Genomic DNA, 12,078 nt, shown 5'->3' on the forward strand with positions numbered 1-12,078 from the left:
GGGCTAGCTTGAACAGAGCTAGCATGTGGAAATTACATCTCCCAGCTGCTGTATACATACACCCTCAGAAAGAGCCTGTAGCTTTCTTTTCTCCTTGGCATATCTCTGTTTCATACCATGCATTGTAAGTAATTTTATGCTACACTCCCTTGATTTATTTTCTTGAGAGCTGCTATGGGTGCAAAATTAGGATCCAAATGAATAGCTAATTATGACATATGTGATATTCAGCTGTAAATATGTTCTGATCCATAAGATAATATTATTCCTGCGACAATGGGGGATCTGACTGGTTCCAGATTTCAGCACAACCATAATAGTTATGGGGTCATTTAATTGGGTCAGTATAATCACATGCAACTAAACTTTTACTTGGCAAAGACGTGACTTAATCTAATTAAAATGTCAAATTACCTCAGCAGGACTGAACACACAGAGAGAACAGGATTCAAAAAGAAAGAGATGTGTTTACTTTCAAGTCACTAGATAAGCAAGAGCCTATACAGGACACCTTGAACAATTAACATTTACTATTTCAAGCAGAACTAGCACGTAAAAGGATTTTGCAGCATCACCTTTCAAGTACCATCAAGATAACAATAGCCCTTTGCAGATGGCACAGTTCTATGTTAAAGAAGCCCGTCCCCAGGCACATAGGTCTGGGGTTTGGATTCAAATGTCCCTGGAGTGAGTGAGGATGGGGACAGGTTGCAACTGAGGTTCCAGGTTGCACAGGGAAGAGGGTTGGAAGTGGCGTTCAGGCACAAACATCTCTGGAGGCAATGGCAACCAGGGTTCAAGCCTGAACATCCTCGGGGGTTCACAGGGATGGTGGGAACCACGGATCAGGCACAAATGTCCCTTAGGGTGCTGGGACCCAGGGTTTAAGCATGAAAATTCCTGAGGGTATACAGGGGTGTTGGGAACTAGGATTTGAGCACAAACATTCCTGGGGATGTACAGGGGCATTGGGAACTGGGATTCAGGCACCAACATCCCCACTGCACGTGGGGCTGTTCAATCATGAACATTCCCCAGGGGATGTGGGGACATTGGGAAAAGGAGAGTTAATCATGAATGTCCCCAGGGGGCAGATAGGAGCGTTGGAAATGGGGTGTTTGATCACGAACATCCCTGGGAGTGCGTGAGGACATTAGGGCTGGGGATTTTAGTCCCGAATGTCCCCGGGATGTGCAGGGTGTTTGGGGCCAGGCCAGAGTTTAGGCGCAAACGTCCTCAGGGCACTGGGGTGATTGATGGATCCCTTGTCAAGACAGTGGCTGGAGAAATGGATGAAGGGGATCTTTGCAGTCTGTTGCTGGCCCTCCCCATGCAGCAGCCTCCTCCTCCTGCTGATTCAACCCACAACTGCAGCTATTCCACCATGCTCTGTAGCCAGCTCCCCACACCCACCTCCCTGCTGTTACTCTCCGCCCCTGCTCTCTCCCCTCCTGGGGCCGCTGCTGGAAGTGGAGTCGCGTGAGCCACCAGTGAGGTTTACACATAGCAGCACACGACAGGCGCGTGGCAAAGAGCTTGCAGGAGCAGCAGTTGGTGTCCCTGCAATCTGGGACTGAGGCGATGGATAGGAAGGAGACGGGGGCGGGGGGCTGTTTGCTGTTCAGTGATTGCATGGCCTAGATCTGATCAAGCAGCGGAAAGTATGTGTGGGGGGTGGGGGCCAATCCCAACCCCCACAGCAGTTGCAGTTTGCGTTGAACGCCCCCCTCTAGACACAATCAGCCCTGAGCATCTCGGGCAGGGATAAGGTGGGTGCAAAGTGCAAGGGGAGGAAATGTGTCAGCAGCAGCATCTGAGAGTAGCAGAGCAAACTCAGACGGGAAATGAGCTTGCAAAGTGCACCCAGCAAAATGATTGAGGGGATAAGTTGCTTCTATGGAAACTGCAGGCTGATTAACCAAAAAACAATCACTTCGATGGCAAAGTTTTAGCAGGAGCCGGCTTATGCTTGGTTTCAGCTACATTCCCCACTCTGTAAGCACAATGTGTTTCTTGTTATAGCCAACAACAAAAAATGGGACACAGGTTTTTTCCTGTATGGGCTACATCATAATATTAAGCTGTAAATTTGGTTCTGGACAAACAATCTCTTGTTGCATCGCTGAGATGGAGGTTAATGAATTCCCACAGATGATGTTGGCCAAACAGTGGTCAGCTTGTGACTTGATTTCCAGCATCATGATGTGAGGGGATCAGTATAGAAAAGCACTTTGAAGGGAAGAGGCTGCCTACAGCAGGATTGTTTCTACAAGCTAATTGTACTAAGTGCAGCTGCACAAAGCTGGATCAACAGTAATAGAAGGCGGCGCAGACTTCCTGACGCCAGCCCTGCAGAGCTCCCACCAACAGACTGGCAATTCCAGATTGTTTTCCAGACCTTATCTCTCCCAAGTTTAAGTTTTTGGTTTTTTTTTTAAATTTTGCGACCGGAACAAAGTAACAGGAAAATCTTTGTAAAAGCAGAAAATGCTGTTAAAGATCAGTGCGCTTCACAGAATTTGTAACTAAATATTTTGCATGCAGGCTGTCCGACTCCCCCCAAAAGTCCAAAACTGCATTCTTTGAATGGATCTAAAAGGCGAGACAAACAAAAAGGATCAGGCAGTTGAAAGCAATTGGGTTTGGGAGGTAGGTACACTGAAAACCTCTATGTCAAAACATATTTAGCCAACATACTCTTTTTGGTATTTTGGATTGTGGCAACAAGGTGGAGAAGGGACAGGATTAACAACAGATTTTAGTAGAGTCTGATGGCACAAATATGCAGCAGTTAAAGGCATTTATACTATTTCTAGTTGGTTTTTAGATACATTTTATTACAAACACAGGGTCTTGGGTGTGAAAACTTTCAAGCTCCTTAATCATAAGGCAAATAAGTGACTGGTAGCCAAGAGCCGATAAACGGGCTCTGCTTCCGACACCGCACTCCATTTTCCCAAGACTTCTTGTGAGCGTCAAACCCAGGAGGCAACAACCTGAATTCTTATGTAACCCAGAGGCTGTTTCCTAGAAAACCACAACAATGTGCATGGTGAGAGAACAGGGTCGGGAACTTTGCAAACATCTCCGCACAGAGAAGGAGCAGCGGTTTCTTGCCTTTCTCATTCTGAGCTCATGACAGTTTCACACGCAGGACCAGCGGGGCAGGGGTTTCAGGTCTCCGCTGATAAGGACCAGCCCAGCTAATGCTAACGACCGTGGGCGCTTTGGAGGGCAGCGGCACGGCGGGTGAGGCTGCCGGATGCAATCCGGCGGCGGCCTCTGGTATCCAGCAGGACCCTGCCTCGGCCAGCTGGAGCCGCGGCGGGGGGGGGCGCTCGGCACAGAACGAGCCCCCCCGCGGGAATGTCCTGCGGGGCCGGGGGGAGCAGCCGCGTGGGGCCGGGGGCTGGCGCCCCGCCTAGGGCCCCCGTTCAGCATCAGCTCCCTGGGGCTGCAGGGCCCCACGCAGCGGCCAGGAGGCGGGAGGCGGGCTCAGCTGGGGGTGTCCGGGTGCCCCCGCTGCAGGTGCGCCCGGGCGGGAACGCCAGGCCGGGCCCCGCAGCCTCCCCCAGCCCAGGGCTCAGCCCCGGTCTCCATGGCAGCCGCCTGAGCGGCGCCGCCGCCGGGCCCGGCCGGGGAGGAGGGGGGAGGCTGCGAGGGGTGATGTCACGGGGCTGGCGCCGCACAGTCCGGCCCGGCCCCCGGCGCTGGAGCTGCGCCGCCTGGTCCCCGCTCCCTGGGGAGCCCGCCGGGGAGAGCCTGGCGAGCTGGGGCTCTCGAGGCGGGGAATTCCCGTGCGGGCGCTAGAGCGGGGAGCTCCACCCCTCTCCGCGCCCCAGAGGCTGGGGGTCCGGAGCCCCGCTCGCTACAGGGCGGTCCCTCTCTCGGGGCACTAGAGAGAGGGGCGCCCCCGGTGGGAGTGACGGGGGGGGGGGCTCATGCACTAGGAAAGACCCTTCCCCCCACTGCAGGGTTGTGGGGGGGGGAGCAGTAGAGCACCGCTTTGGGTGACAGGAGCTCGCTTACTTTTCTTCCAGATGTTAACAGCAGCATTTTGAGGTTGGGAATAGAGACACAGATACAGGCTTGGCTCTGACATCTATTGCTGAGGGAGTCTCACGTGGAATGTCATCCAGTCCTGTTTGCAACGTTCGTTGAGATCCTTAGGGGAAATGCTACAGCAGTTTCAAGGGGTCCAGTTTTCTGAGAATCCCTGCACAAAATCCGTTCACCTTTGCACAATATGAAAATAAGATCCAGGGCTATGTGTAAAACTGCTGGGACAATTTGGACTACAACGATTAGCCAGGAGGGGTGGGGAGAGTTTCAATGTTTTAGTGATCTGTCTGTCTATTGTAAAATCTTTCAAGAGTGAAAGAGTTTCAAAACAGGGCTTAAAATCTGTCCAAAAAATGACGGAGTGTAAACACAAATCAAGAGTCCCCAGGCAGAAGTGGCGTTTGTGTGCTCTGAACACCACTTTACATGCAGAAAGTACACATGGCATAGCGATGATTTGGTCACAGAATCAATTAATCTAGTTAATCCCTCTTCATATAACTCCGCTTTATAAAACAAAATTTTTAAAAATGTGAAGTGTCAAGTATTCAGTATGAAAATACGAAACCAGCTATGAATGAACCAGTCCTTTGTAAAAGCCTAGGAGGACGTTTCTGTAACATTGTTTCATTATCCAGGGATGGCAAATAATGAGAGAAACATGAAGATATTTGTTGATATTGGCTATTATTGTACCAATAATAGTGTCAAAACAAAACCCGTTCCACTGGGGCACATGTGGAACAGAAATACAAGCAAGTCAGTAGGGTAAAATCTGTGATAGTAAATCACCAGATTTAATATAAATGAGATTTTGTTAATTTAGTGTTTTAGAAGGATTGGAGTTGCAGTCAGTATTTGTTTATTTTAATTAAGCTGTTGATTATTTGCCACACAGGTTTTTATTGACTGTGCCTTTTAATTGTACGTAAACAATGTACTTGTCTTCCTGTAAGATTGAATGGAGAGATTCACTTTCACCCTTCACATTTCAAAATGATTGAATTGTGTTCCTGTCAGGCTCAGCACCGCCTACACCCCTAGATAAAAGCCCTGGGGCAAATAAGCTTGTATTGCAGTCAGCAAAATGTCCTGTCAGAGACCTCCCCAAACACCAGCTAAGGAATGCAACATTAATTGGAGGAAAATATTGATTGATCCCTATAGAGCTCTGCCTCCAGTTCCCAATAATGATCCCTTCCCCCCCCCCCAAAATGAAGTATGATGTAGCTATGCAACAAGGACCCAACAACATGGATAAATCAAATACTTGTGTGTCTTCTTAAATACAATTATCGAATACCCACACTGACTTTACATCTATATATTAATGTAGTGTAAGTGGTTTTTGTGCAATACAGAACTTAGTGTGTTGGAAAATTTAACAATTTACAATACAATAATTTTATATCGTATATAATTTCCATATCTAGAAGTTTACAATTTCATAGCTTTAGTCTTCCTTGAGTAGTCTGTGACACTGTGGGAATTAGTTCTGATAATCAGCAGTTGAGTGCAAGACAAAATGTGGAAAATGCAATTGGGCAAAAGGAAAATTTCAAAGACTGTTTCTCTCATCAAAATAATCACTGTATGTTTGTAATGTTTCTGGAAGATGTGTTTCATTGGCTTCAGCAAAAGCAAAGATGCAAAAGTACAGTACAGTAAGTATTCTCATTTGTCACCAGAATCAGTCTATGCAGAATTAATTACAGTAACGTCACATGCACTGGTGGGTTACAGGTCAGCAGCCTTTCAGAGGTAATATGTGTAAATGAACTTTCAATATTTGCCTAATGATCACCAATTAATAGCAACATTTAAAATAGCCCTATCCTATTTATGAGACAGCAAGCTAACAGTGCAGTGACTTCTCAGTCCTTTAAAGCCCTGAGCTATTAGCTCTGTAGCTGAGTTTTCTGTCATTATAGGAAAAAGTTCCAGTTGTTCTTGTTCATTTATTTACTTAACTTTTTTATGCTTATACTCCTGCAATGCTTCAGCTTACAATGCTTATTAGTGAAGCTGACCGCTGATGTACGCAACCATATTAAAAAAAGAAAGACCTGTTTGTTACTATAATTCAAATTGGCTTTCAGGAAGTATCAGGCTTCACTGACACCATGTAACAACTGCAGACTTTATCTGGTCATGGTGTATTCTGCACTTAGCATGCTTTATAGTGTGTCCATTCCTACCCCACCACACATACAAATGCTCATAATGTGCTTATGCTCCCAAAGCCTAGTTCATTTTCAGATCCTAAATTTGCAACATTTTTCATTCCAACTTTATCCAAGCTAGCTCTATAAAATGAAGAAGAAAATATTAGGGGATCGTCTGTTGTACTGGAGAGGGCTGAGAGCTCTGTGATCAGACCTGGCTCTTTGCAACCACAATGCAAAATGCCAATTTCATTCCTTTCTCAGTGCCTTTGTAAAATGAGTCAGGAGGGCTCAGCAGTTACTGTACAGTATTTACTATCCTCAGCTGTGCCTAGAATAGCCACACCCCCTTCCCTACAATTGGCTCAGAATGCGGAAGGCCTGAACCTTCTTTTAGTTTTTTTTGTACCAGTGAGAATGTTTCCCCGCCTGATGGACACATTGGGTGCCTCCAATGGCAGCAAGCACTAGCTGGATTTGGCAGCTCCTGAGCCTGCACTATAAAAGCAAGTAGAGGTAGCTTGCTGCTTCATTCTGAGCTCAGGCAGCTGCTTAGAGAAAGAAAAGGAAGGGAGACAGTCGAGCAGGCAGAGAGATCCTAGTGTGTGTTTTCGGTACCCTGGAAGTCGGGCTGTCTCCCAGCATGAAAGCTTTCAGTCCTGTGAGATCCGTCAGGAAAAACAGCCTCTCTGAACACACCCTGGGAATATCCCGGAGCAAAACCCCCATGGATGATCCTATGAGTTTGCTTTACAACATGAACGACTGCTACTCCAAACTGAAAGAGCTAGTGCCCAGCATCCCTCAGAACAAGAAAGTGAGCAAGATGGAAATCCTGCAGCACGTTATTGACTACATCCTGGACCTGCAAATTGCTTTAGACTCACACCCCAGTATTGTCAGCCTCCATCACCAGAGACCAGGACCAAATCCTTCCTCCAGAACTCCTCTGACTACCTTAAACACAGACATCAGCATCTTGTCATTACAGGTAAATGTCTTAGCCCTGGCTGTACGCAGTGTTGTTGTAGCTGTGTTGGCCTGAAGAAGAGCTGTGTAAGCTTGAAAGCTTGTATCTCTCAGTAACAGAAGTTGGTTGAATAAAAGATATTACCTCACCTACTTTGTCTCATTAGCCCTGGCTGGCTTTCTCCCTCCTTGTTGGCTGTCTTCATGGCCTATATGCAATGTCTGAGATTGGACCTTAATAATGATAATGGACATTGCTGTTAGGAAGTCAGTATTAGTGATGTATCTTTTATGATAGGGAGTGACTGGCATGAGAAACAGTTGCATGGTTTTTTGTAACTAAACTAATCATTTTAGATTGAAATAGATGAAAATGCCCCAACTGCTAGGCAGCCCTAGTTGCTGGTTGCCATTGTGAATCTAAATCGTGACATGTCATATGGAATGAGCTTCATGCTTCAGAGTATTTTGTATTTTTTGTTGTGCTGTTAAGATATTTAACATTGTGCTGTTTTGTTTTATTTTTCTTCTTTGCAGGCATCTGAATTCCCTTCAGAATTAATGTCAAATGACAGCAAAGCACTTTGTGGCTAAATTCAATGGTGAGTGTTTGTGGCTCTTGGTTTTCAACAAATAAATATAATGCAAAATACAATTTATTTTGGGGAGGAAAATGTGTGTATGGGCTTGGATTTAAGACACATTTTAATTTATAATAAAAGTAACAGGTTTATCAGAGGATGCCTTTATAACCAGTAATCAAGCCATAACAATTGCACTAATAATTCATTTGGGGGTAGCCCATCTGAAAGTGTAGTTTCACCTTTGCAAATAAATAGTATAGACTGTTTGCTCTGATACTGTCCCTTTGTACTTAATATGTTACCACATAATGTAAATTCTGTCATTATCTGTTCCTAAAACCCTAACCTTCAGATGAAATGACTGATTTAGTTGAGGATTTTAGCATAATCTATTAAATTTTGTGATGTGGGGTTGTCTGCACTATCAGTTAAATAAGTGTCTGCTTTTAATCAAATAATTGCTGTAAGAGGCAGACTGGCGCCTCTGAGCAGTGCAGTTACAGAGATCCAAATAGAGATTGGACTGAGAATCCTCTTTCTCCCCCGTCCTGCTGAACGTATGTTATTTTAATGTTTAATTTGTGCTTTTGAGGGGTGTGTATGTGTGTTTTTCATCTGGACGCCAGGGTTTGCCCAATCTTTGAGTGTTTGGTTAAATGTTCAAACTGTGGCTTCCTCTCTGGCGCCAGTCTGTCCGGATCTCTGCCCTGTTAGCATTCTCCTAAATACTCCTCTTTTCAATCTTTTGCAGGTGTTTGCTGACTTCTTTTCCCCACAAGAAAATGTCTACAGGATTTTCTTTTATTTTTTTTTCGAGGTGCTGAACTTATTTTTCAGCTGTTGCTGGAGGGGGAATCTACATCTAATTAAATGGACCTTTTAAAACTAAGACAGAAGAAAGAAACTGAGATCTCTCTCCACCCCCTCAACTTGGACTGATCTTAGCTATTTATGAAGAGACTTTTAAATGCCCTTTCCCTAGTCGGAAGGTGTCCTTTATATACTATTCCCAGCATGGGGAGTGAAACATAAACTCACAAGGAATTGCCCATTTTCAAGCAGACTTTGCCTTTTTTTCCAAAGGTGGAGCGTGAGTACCAGAAGGATCCAGTGTTCAGTTTCTTAGGGAAGTCCATGGTCAGAAATGACCTTTTGACGCAAGCCTAGGATTGAATGCTGTGTATATATTTATATATAAATATATATATATATATATATGAGAGTGAAACCTTGTGAACTCTTTAATCAGAGTTTTCTTGTATAGTGGCAGAAATGTACATTTCTGCAAAAAGTGTAATGATGTACTTAATCATGCTAAACTTTTTATAAAAGTTTAGTTGTAAACTTAACCTTTTTTATACAAAATAAATCAAGTGTGTTTATTGAATTGATTTCCTGCTTTATTCTTGGGGACCAACAGTTTGTTGGGGACAGAGGTGTTATAATTTTACAAAGTAAGAGTTCAAATGTATGTAGAACATAAATAATAAAATTACTATGTTACTATTTTTAATTCTTGTAATTTGACTAAATCTTATTTAAATGTATGTTCCATACTTCTAGCCAATCACCTTATAAACAGTGTATAAGGAATTGCCAGAGTTGTGGATTATTACAGAGCGGACACCATTGAGGAACAGTTTGGAAATATACACAAAAGTGGTTAGTCCTAAGAAATTCCCTTGGTGTTTGATTTCCCCCCCCCCCCAACCCCCTTGTTGATGACTCACTTTCAGTTCTCCAGTAGTGCTGCCCAAGATCTGGTAACTTGCTTTTAGAATAATTACACAGAATTAAGGGTTGCGGCTGGCTATTAGTCTCCCAACCACTTAATTTCTGCAAAAGGCTTTGAATGCAAAAGTTGGTGATGCGTTAACATGTGATTTGGAATAATGAAGTGACTGTTGCCTTTCCACACTGGAATTTACATGCTTCCATGCAATAGCTCAATGAAATGGGTTTTCTAATCAGTTGCAGCAGCTTCTCCATATGACTATTGAGAATTGAACTAAATCACTGCTGTGTTACTGATTAAATTTTGGCTGGTCCTAGCATTAACTCTTTCTCCATCAGAAAGAAATTTAAGCCTGTAACGAGACTCAACATTTTTAAAAGCAGAGTGTGATTTGGTATTTCTTATGTATACACTCTAGTACTACTCAAGGGCATTTGTTGTACTGTACTTGTCCACTGTAAATTACCTGTCTTCATTTGATTTATTTTGTTGCCATAACATAAGAAGGAGGGTGGGGATGCATTTACTTGAATCTCCTGGTATTGCATTCTAGTTTAAACTAAGCTATAAAGTTTCCTAAACTGGGAATTCTAAATAAGTAGACTTCAAAGTCCTATAACTAAATGGAGTTATTTGCAGTGGAATGAGGGGAGCTCTGATAATGGTCTGGGTAAGGACTGTTCTGCAGAGGAATTACCTTAGGCCTGGTGAGTGGGGATGAGATTTGTGCACTCTGAGGACTCTTCCAGGGAAAGGCACCGCACCTGAGGCCAGTAACACTTTCTGCAGAGTGAACAGGTGTGTGGGTGGTGGCACCACACAGTCTGCATCAGCTGCCTTTCCTTGCCCTTGACACCAAATCCATCCTCGGAAGCTGGGGAGAAAGCCAGCTCTGATCTCTTAATACAGAAGCTGCTCTGACCAATCAGAATTGCGACCCTTTGTGAGGGATCAATGCAATAAGAACACAAGCATTGCATTGAAAGTCTGGATTCAGAATAGGGTGAGATGGGGGAGGAGAGCTAATCTACTGCTTCTCAAACTACACCCACCTCCCTGTCAAACCAGTGATTAAAAGTCTCCAGAACTGTAGCAAACGTTCAATGCCTCCTGTGGACAAACCCTGCTACTGGCTCAGCAACAGTAGGGCTGCATGCAGTTTGGTCTAACTTTGCACAGTGAATGGTTAACCCCATGGGAAAGTATTTAAATAAAAAAAACAAAAAAACCCTTAACTTCATTTACACAAGTCAATGAATCTTAATGCCACTAAAATCATTCTTGCAGATGAATTTTCTCTAACCCAAATCAGGCCCCAGGATTTTAATCTGTTTTGAGGTCTTCAGTCTCTTTTTCCCACAGTAACAAGCTAACGCGCTCAAACACTGGCAGGTTCCCCCCTCCTTCTCAAAGCTGATTTTCCACCTAAAGCTTGAGTCAGGCTGAGGCTGTAAACAGGCAGCAGTGAGTGTTGCTGTATGGCCACTTTTCCTCTTTTTTGGGGGGGTGGGGAGGTTTACGAAGTTAAGAAAAAACCTGGCAGGAGCATTAAGGATTAGAGCATAACCCCTTAGAAAGCAAGACACTGTGTTTCTTGGACACTTTTCAATTATGGGGTGACAAATACATTAGTAGACCCAAACTAATGTTTCTCACTCATGTACTGTCAAAACAGGAGCTTTTCCATTGCCAAGGATGGGGGGGGGGGGTTTCTTGTAGGGTGGCAGGGGAAAGGGAGAAGAAGAATAGAAAACCACACCTGCTTTTAAAAATGCAAATTAAATTGTTTCCTTCTTCAAGGATTAACTACCTGTGATTTAATTTGGCATTTCCACCACACATTTCCTCTGACCAGTGCTTGGGGCTTATTAGTCACCTAGTTCTACGTTTTACTAGAGATTCACGCTCATTGGTTCATACTGAATATTTTATAGTTCAAAAAGATCAACTGCAAAGTTAAAGCTTGGTTCCTGGAACTTTCACATGAAGAATTGGACCACCCTTTTTTATATAATATTGGCCTCATAAGCCAAGCATACATTAAAAGTTTCTGCATGAATAGGGAATCCTAGATCAATTACTTTTCACCTTCTTTCTGGGGCCTGCTGTAGGCTATAAGATTATACTGTATCCGAATACAGCAGCTGCCAACAGTCATGTTACATGACTTGATGCTGAACATGGTAGATCAGGACAAATCATGGTCAACAAGTTAGTTAAAATGTGTTAGCAAACGTGTTTATTAGCTGTAAAATTATGTGGCATAGACCAGGCCTAAAAGTTGCAAATGCAGCCAGAGATTTAAGTGTAAAGGCCCCATTGGCAAACAAGAGAACCCAACAAGGGATTTAAGAATATTCTCGCTCCAGAAGATTTGGGGTGGTAAAGAGTTCTTCAAAACCTTTCATCAGGTTACAGACAACACAAAGAGTCCCTTTGTTTTTGCTGACCATTTCCAAAGCAGATGAAAAGGTTTCAAATGCACTGAAATATTTATCACAAGTCATTTAAAGAATCAGTGCAAATATTTTGACAAAATTGCTACAAAGAGTCTTGACTCCAG

At 44.0% G+C, this 12,078-nt stretch overlaps 1 protein-coding gene and 1 long non-coding RNA gene across 3 annotated transcripts; one reads left to right on the forward strand and one right to left on the reverse strand.

The window, feature by feature from the left end:
• Window positions 1-622: 622 nt before the first annotated feature.
• Window positions 623-10,369, reverse strand: LOC120401956. 2 transcript variants are annotated; one of them, XR_005596866.1, is made up of 4 exons: window positions 10,213-10,369; window positions 7,347-7,430; window positions 4,030-4,235; window positions 623-2,592 (listed from the first exon to the last, which is right to left on the reverse strand). It is a non-coding gene; the product is annotated as an uncharacterized LOC120401956 (long non-coding RNA). The 2 variants fall into 2 exon arrangements; XR_005596867.1 differs by having other exon boundaries at window positions 4,030-4,165; window positions 7,342-7,430.
• ID2 (inhibitor of DNA binding 2) lies at window positions 6,667-9,167 on the forward strand. The gene is made up of 3 exons (XM_039532229.1): window positions 6,667-7,218; window positions 7,734-7,798; window positions 8,532-9,167. The coding sequence occupies exons 1-2, from the start codon at window positions 6,871-6,873 to the stop codon at window positions 7,788-7,790; spliced, it is 405 nt and encodes a 134-aa protein (XP_039388163.1). The 5' UTR covers window positions 6,667-6,870; the 3' UTR covers window positions 7,791-7,798; window positions 8,532-9,167.
• Window positions 10,370-12,078: the final 1,709 nt, after the last annotated feature.

This window comes from Mauremys reevesii, linkage group 3 (assembly GCF_016161935.1).
Source record: "Mauremys reevesii isolate NIE-2019 linkage group 3, ASM1616193v1, whole genome shotgun sequence".
NCBI classification, from domain to species: Eukaryota; Metazoa; Chordata; order Testudines; family Geoemydidae; genus Mauremys; species Mauremys reevesii.

Bases quoted from the DNA above. Each gene is read 5' to 3' on its own strand.
- ID2 (XM_039532229.1), top strand. From the start codon at position 6,871: ATGAAAGCTTTCAGTCCTGTGAGATCCGTCAGGAAAAACAGCCTCTCT. The intron at 7,219-7,733 runs GTAAATGTCTTA...TCTTCTTTGCAG, and splicing joins TCAGCATCTTGTCATTACAG to GCATCTGAATTCCCTTCAGA.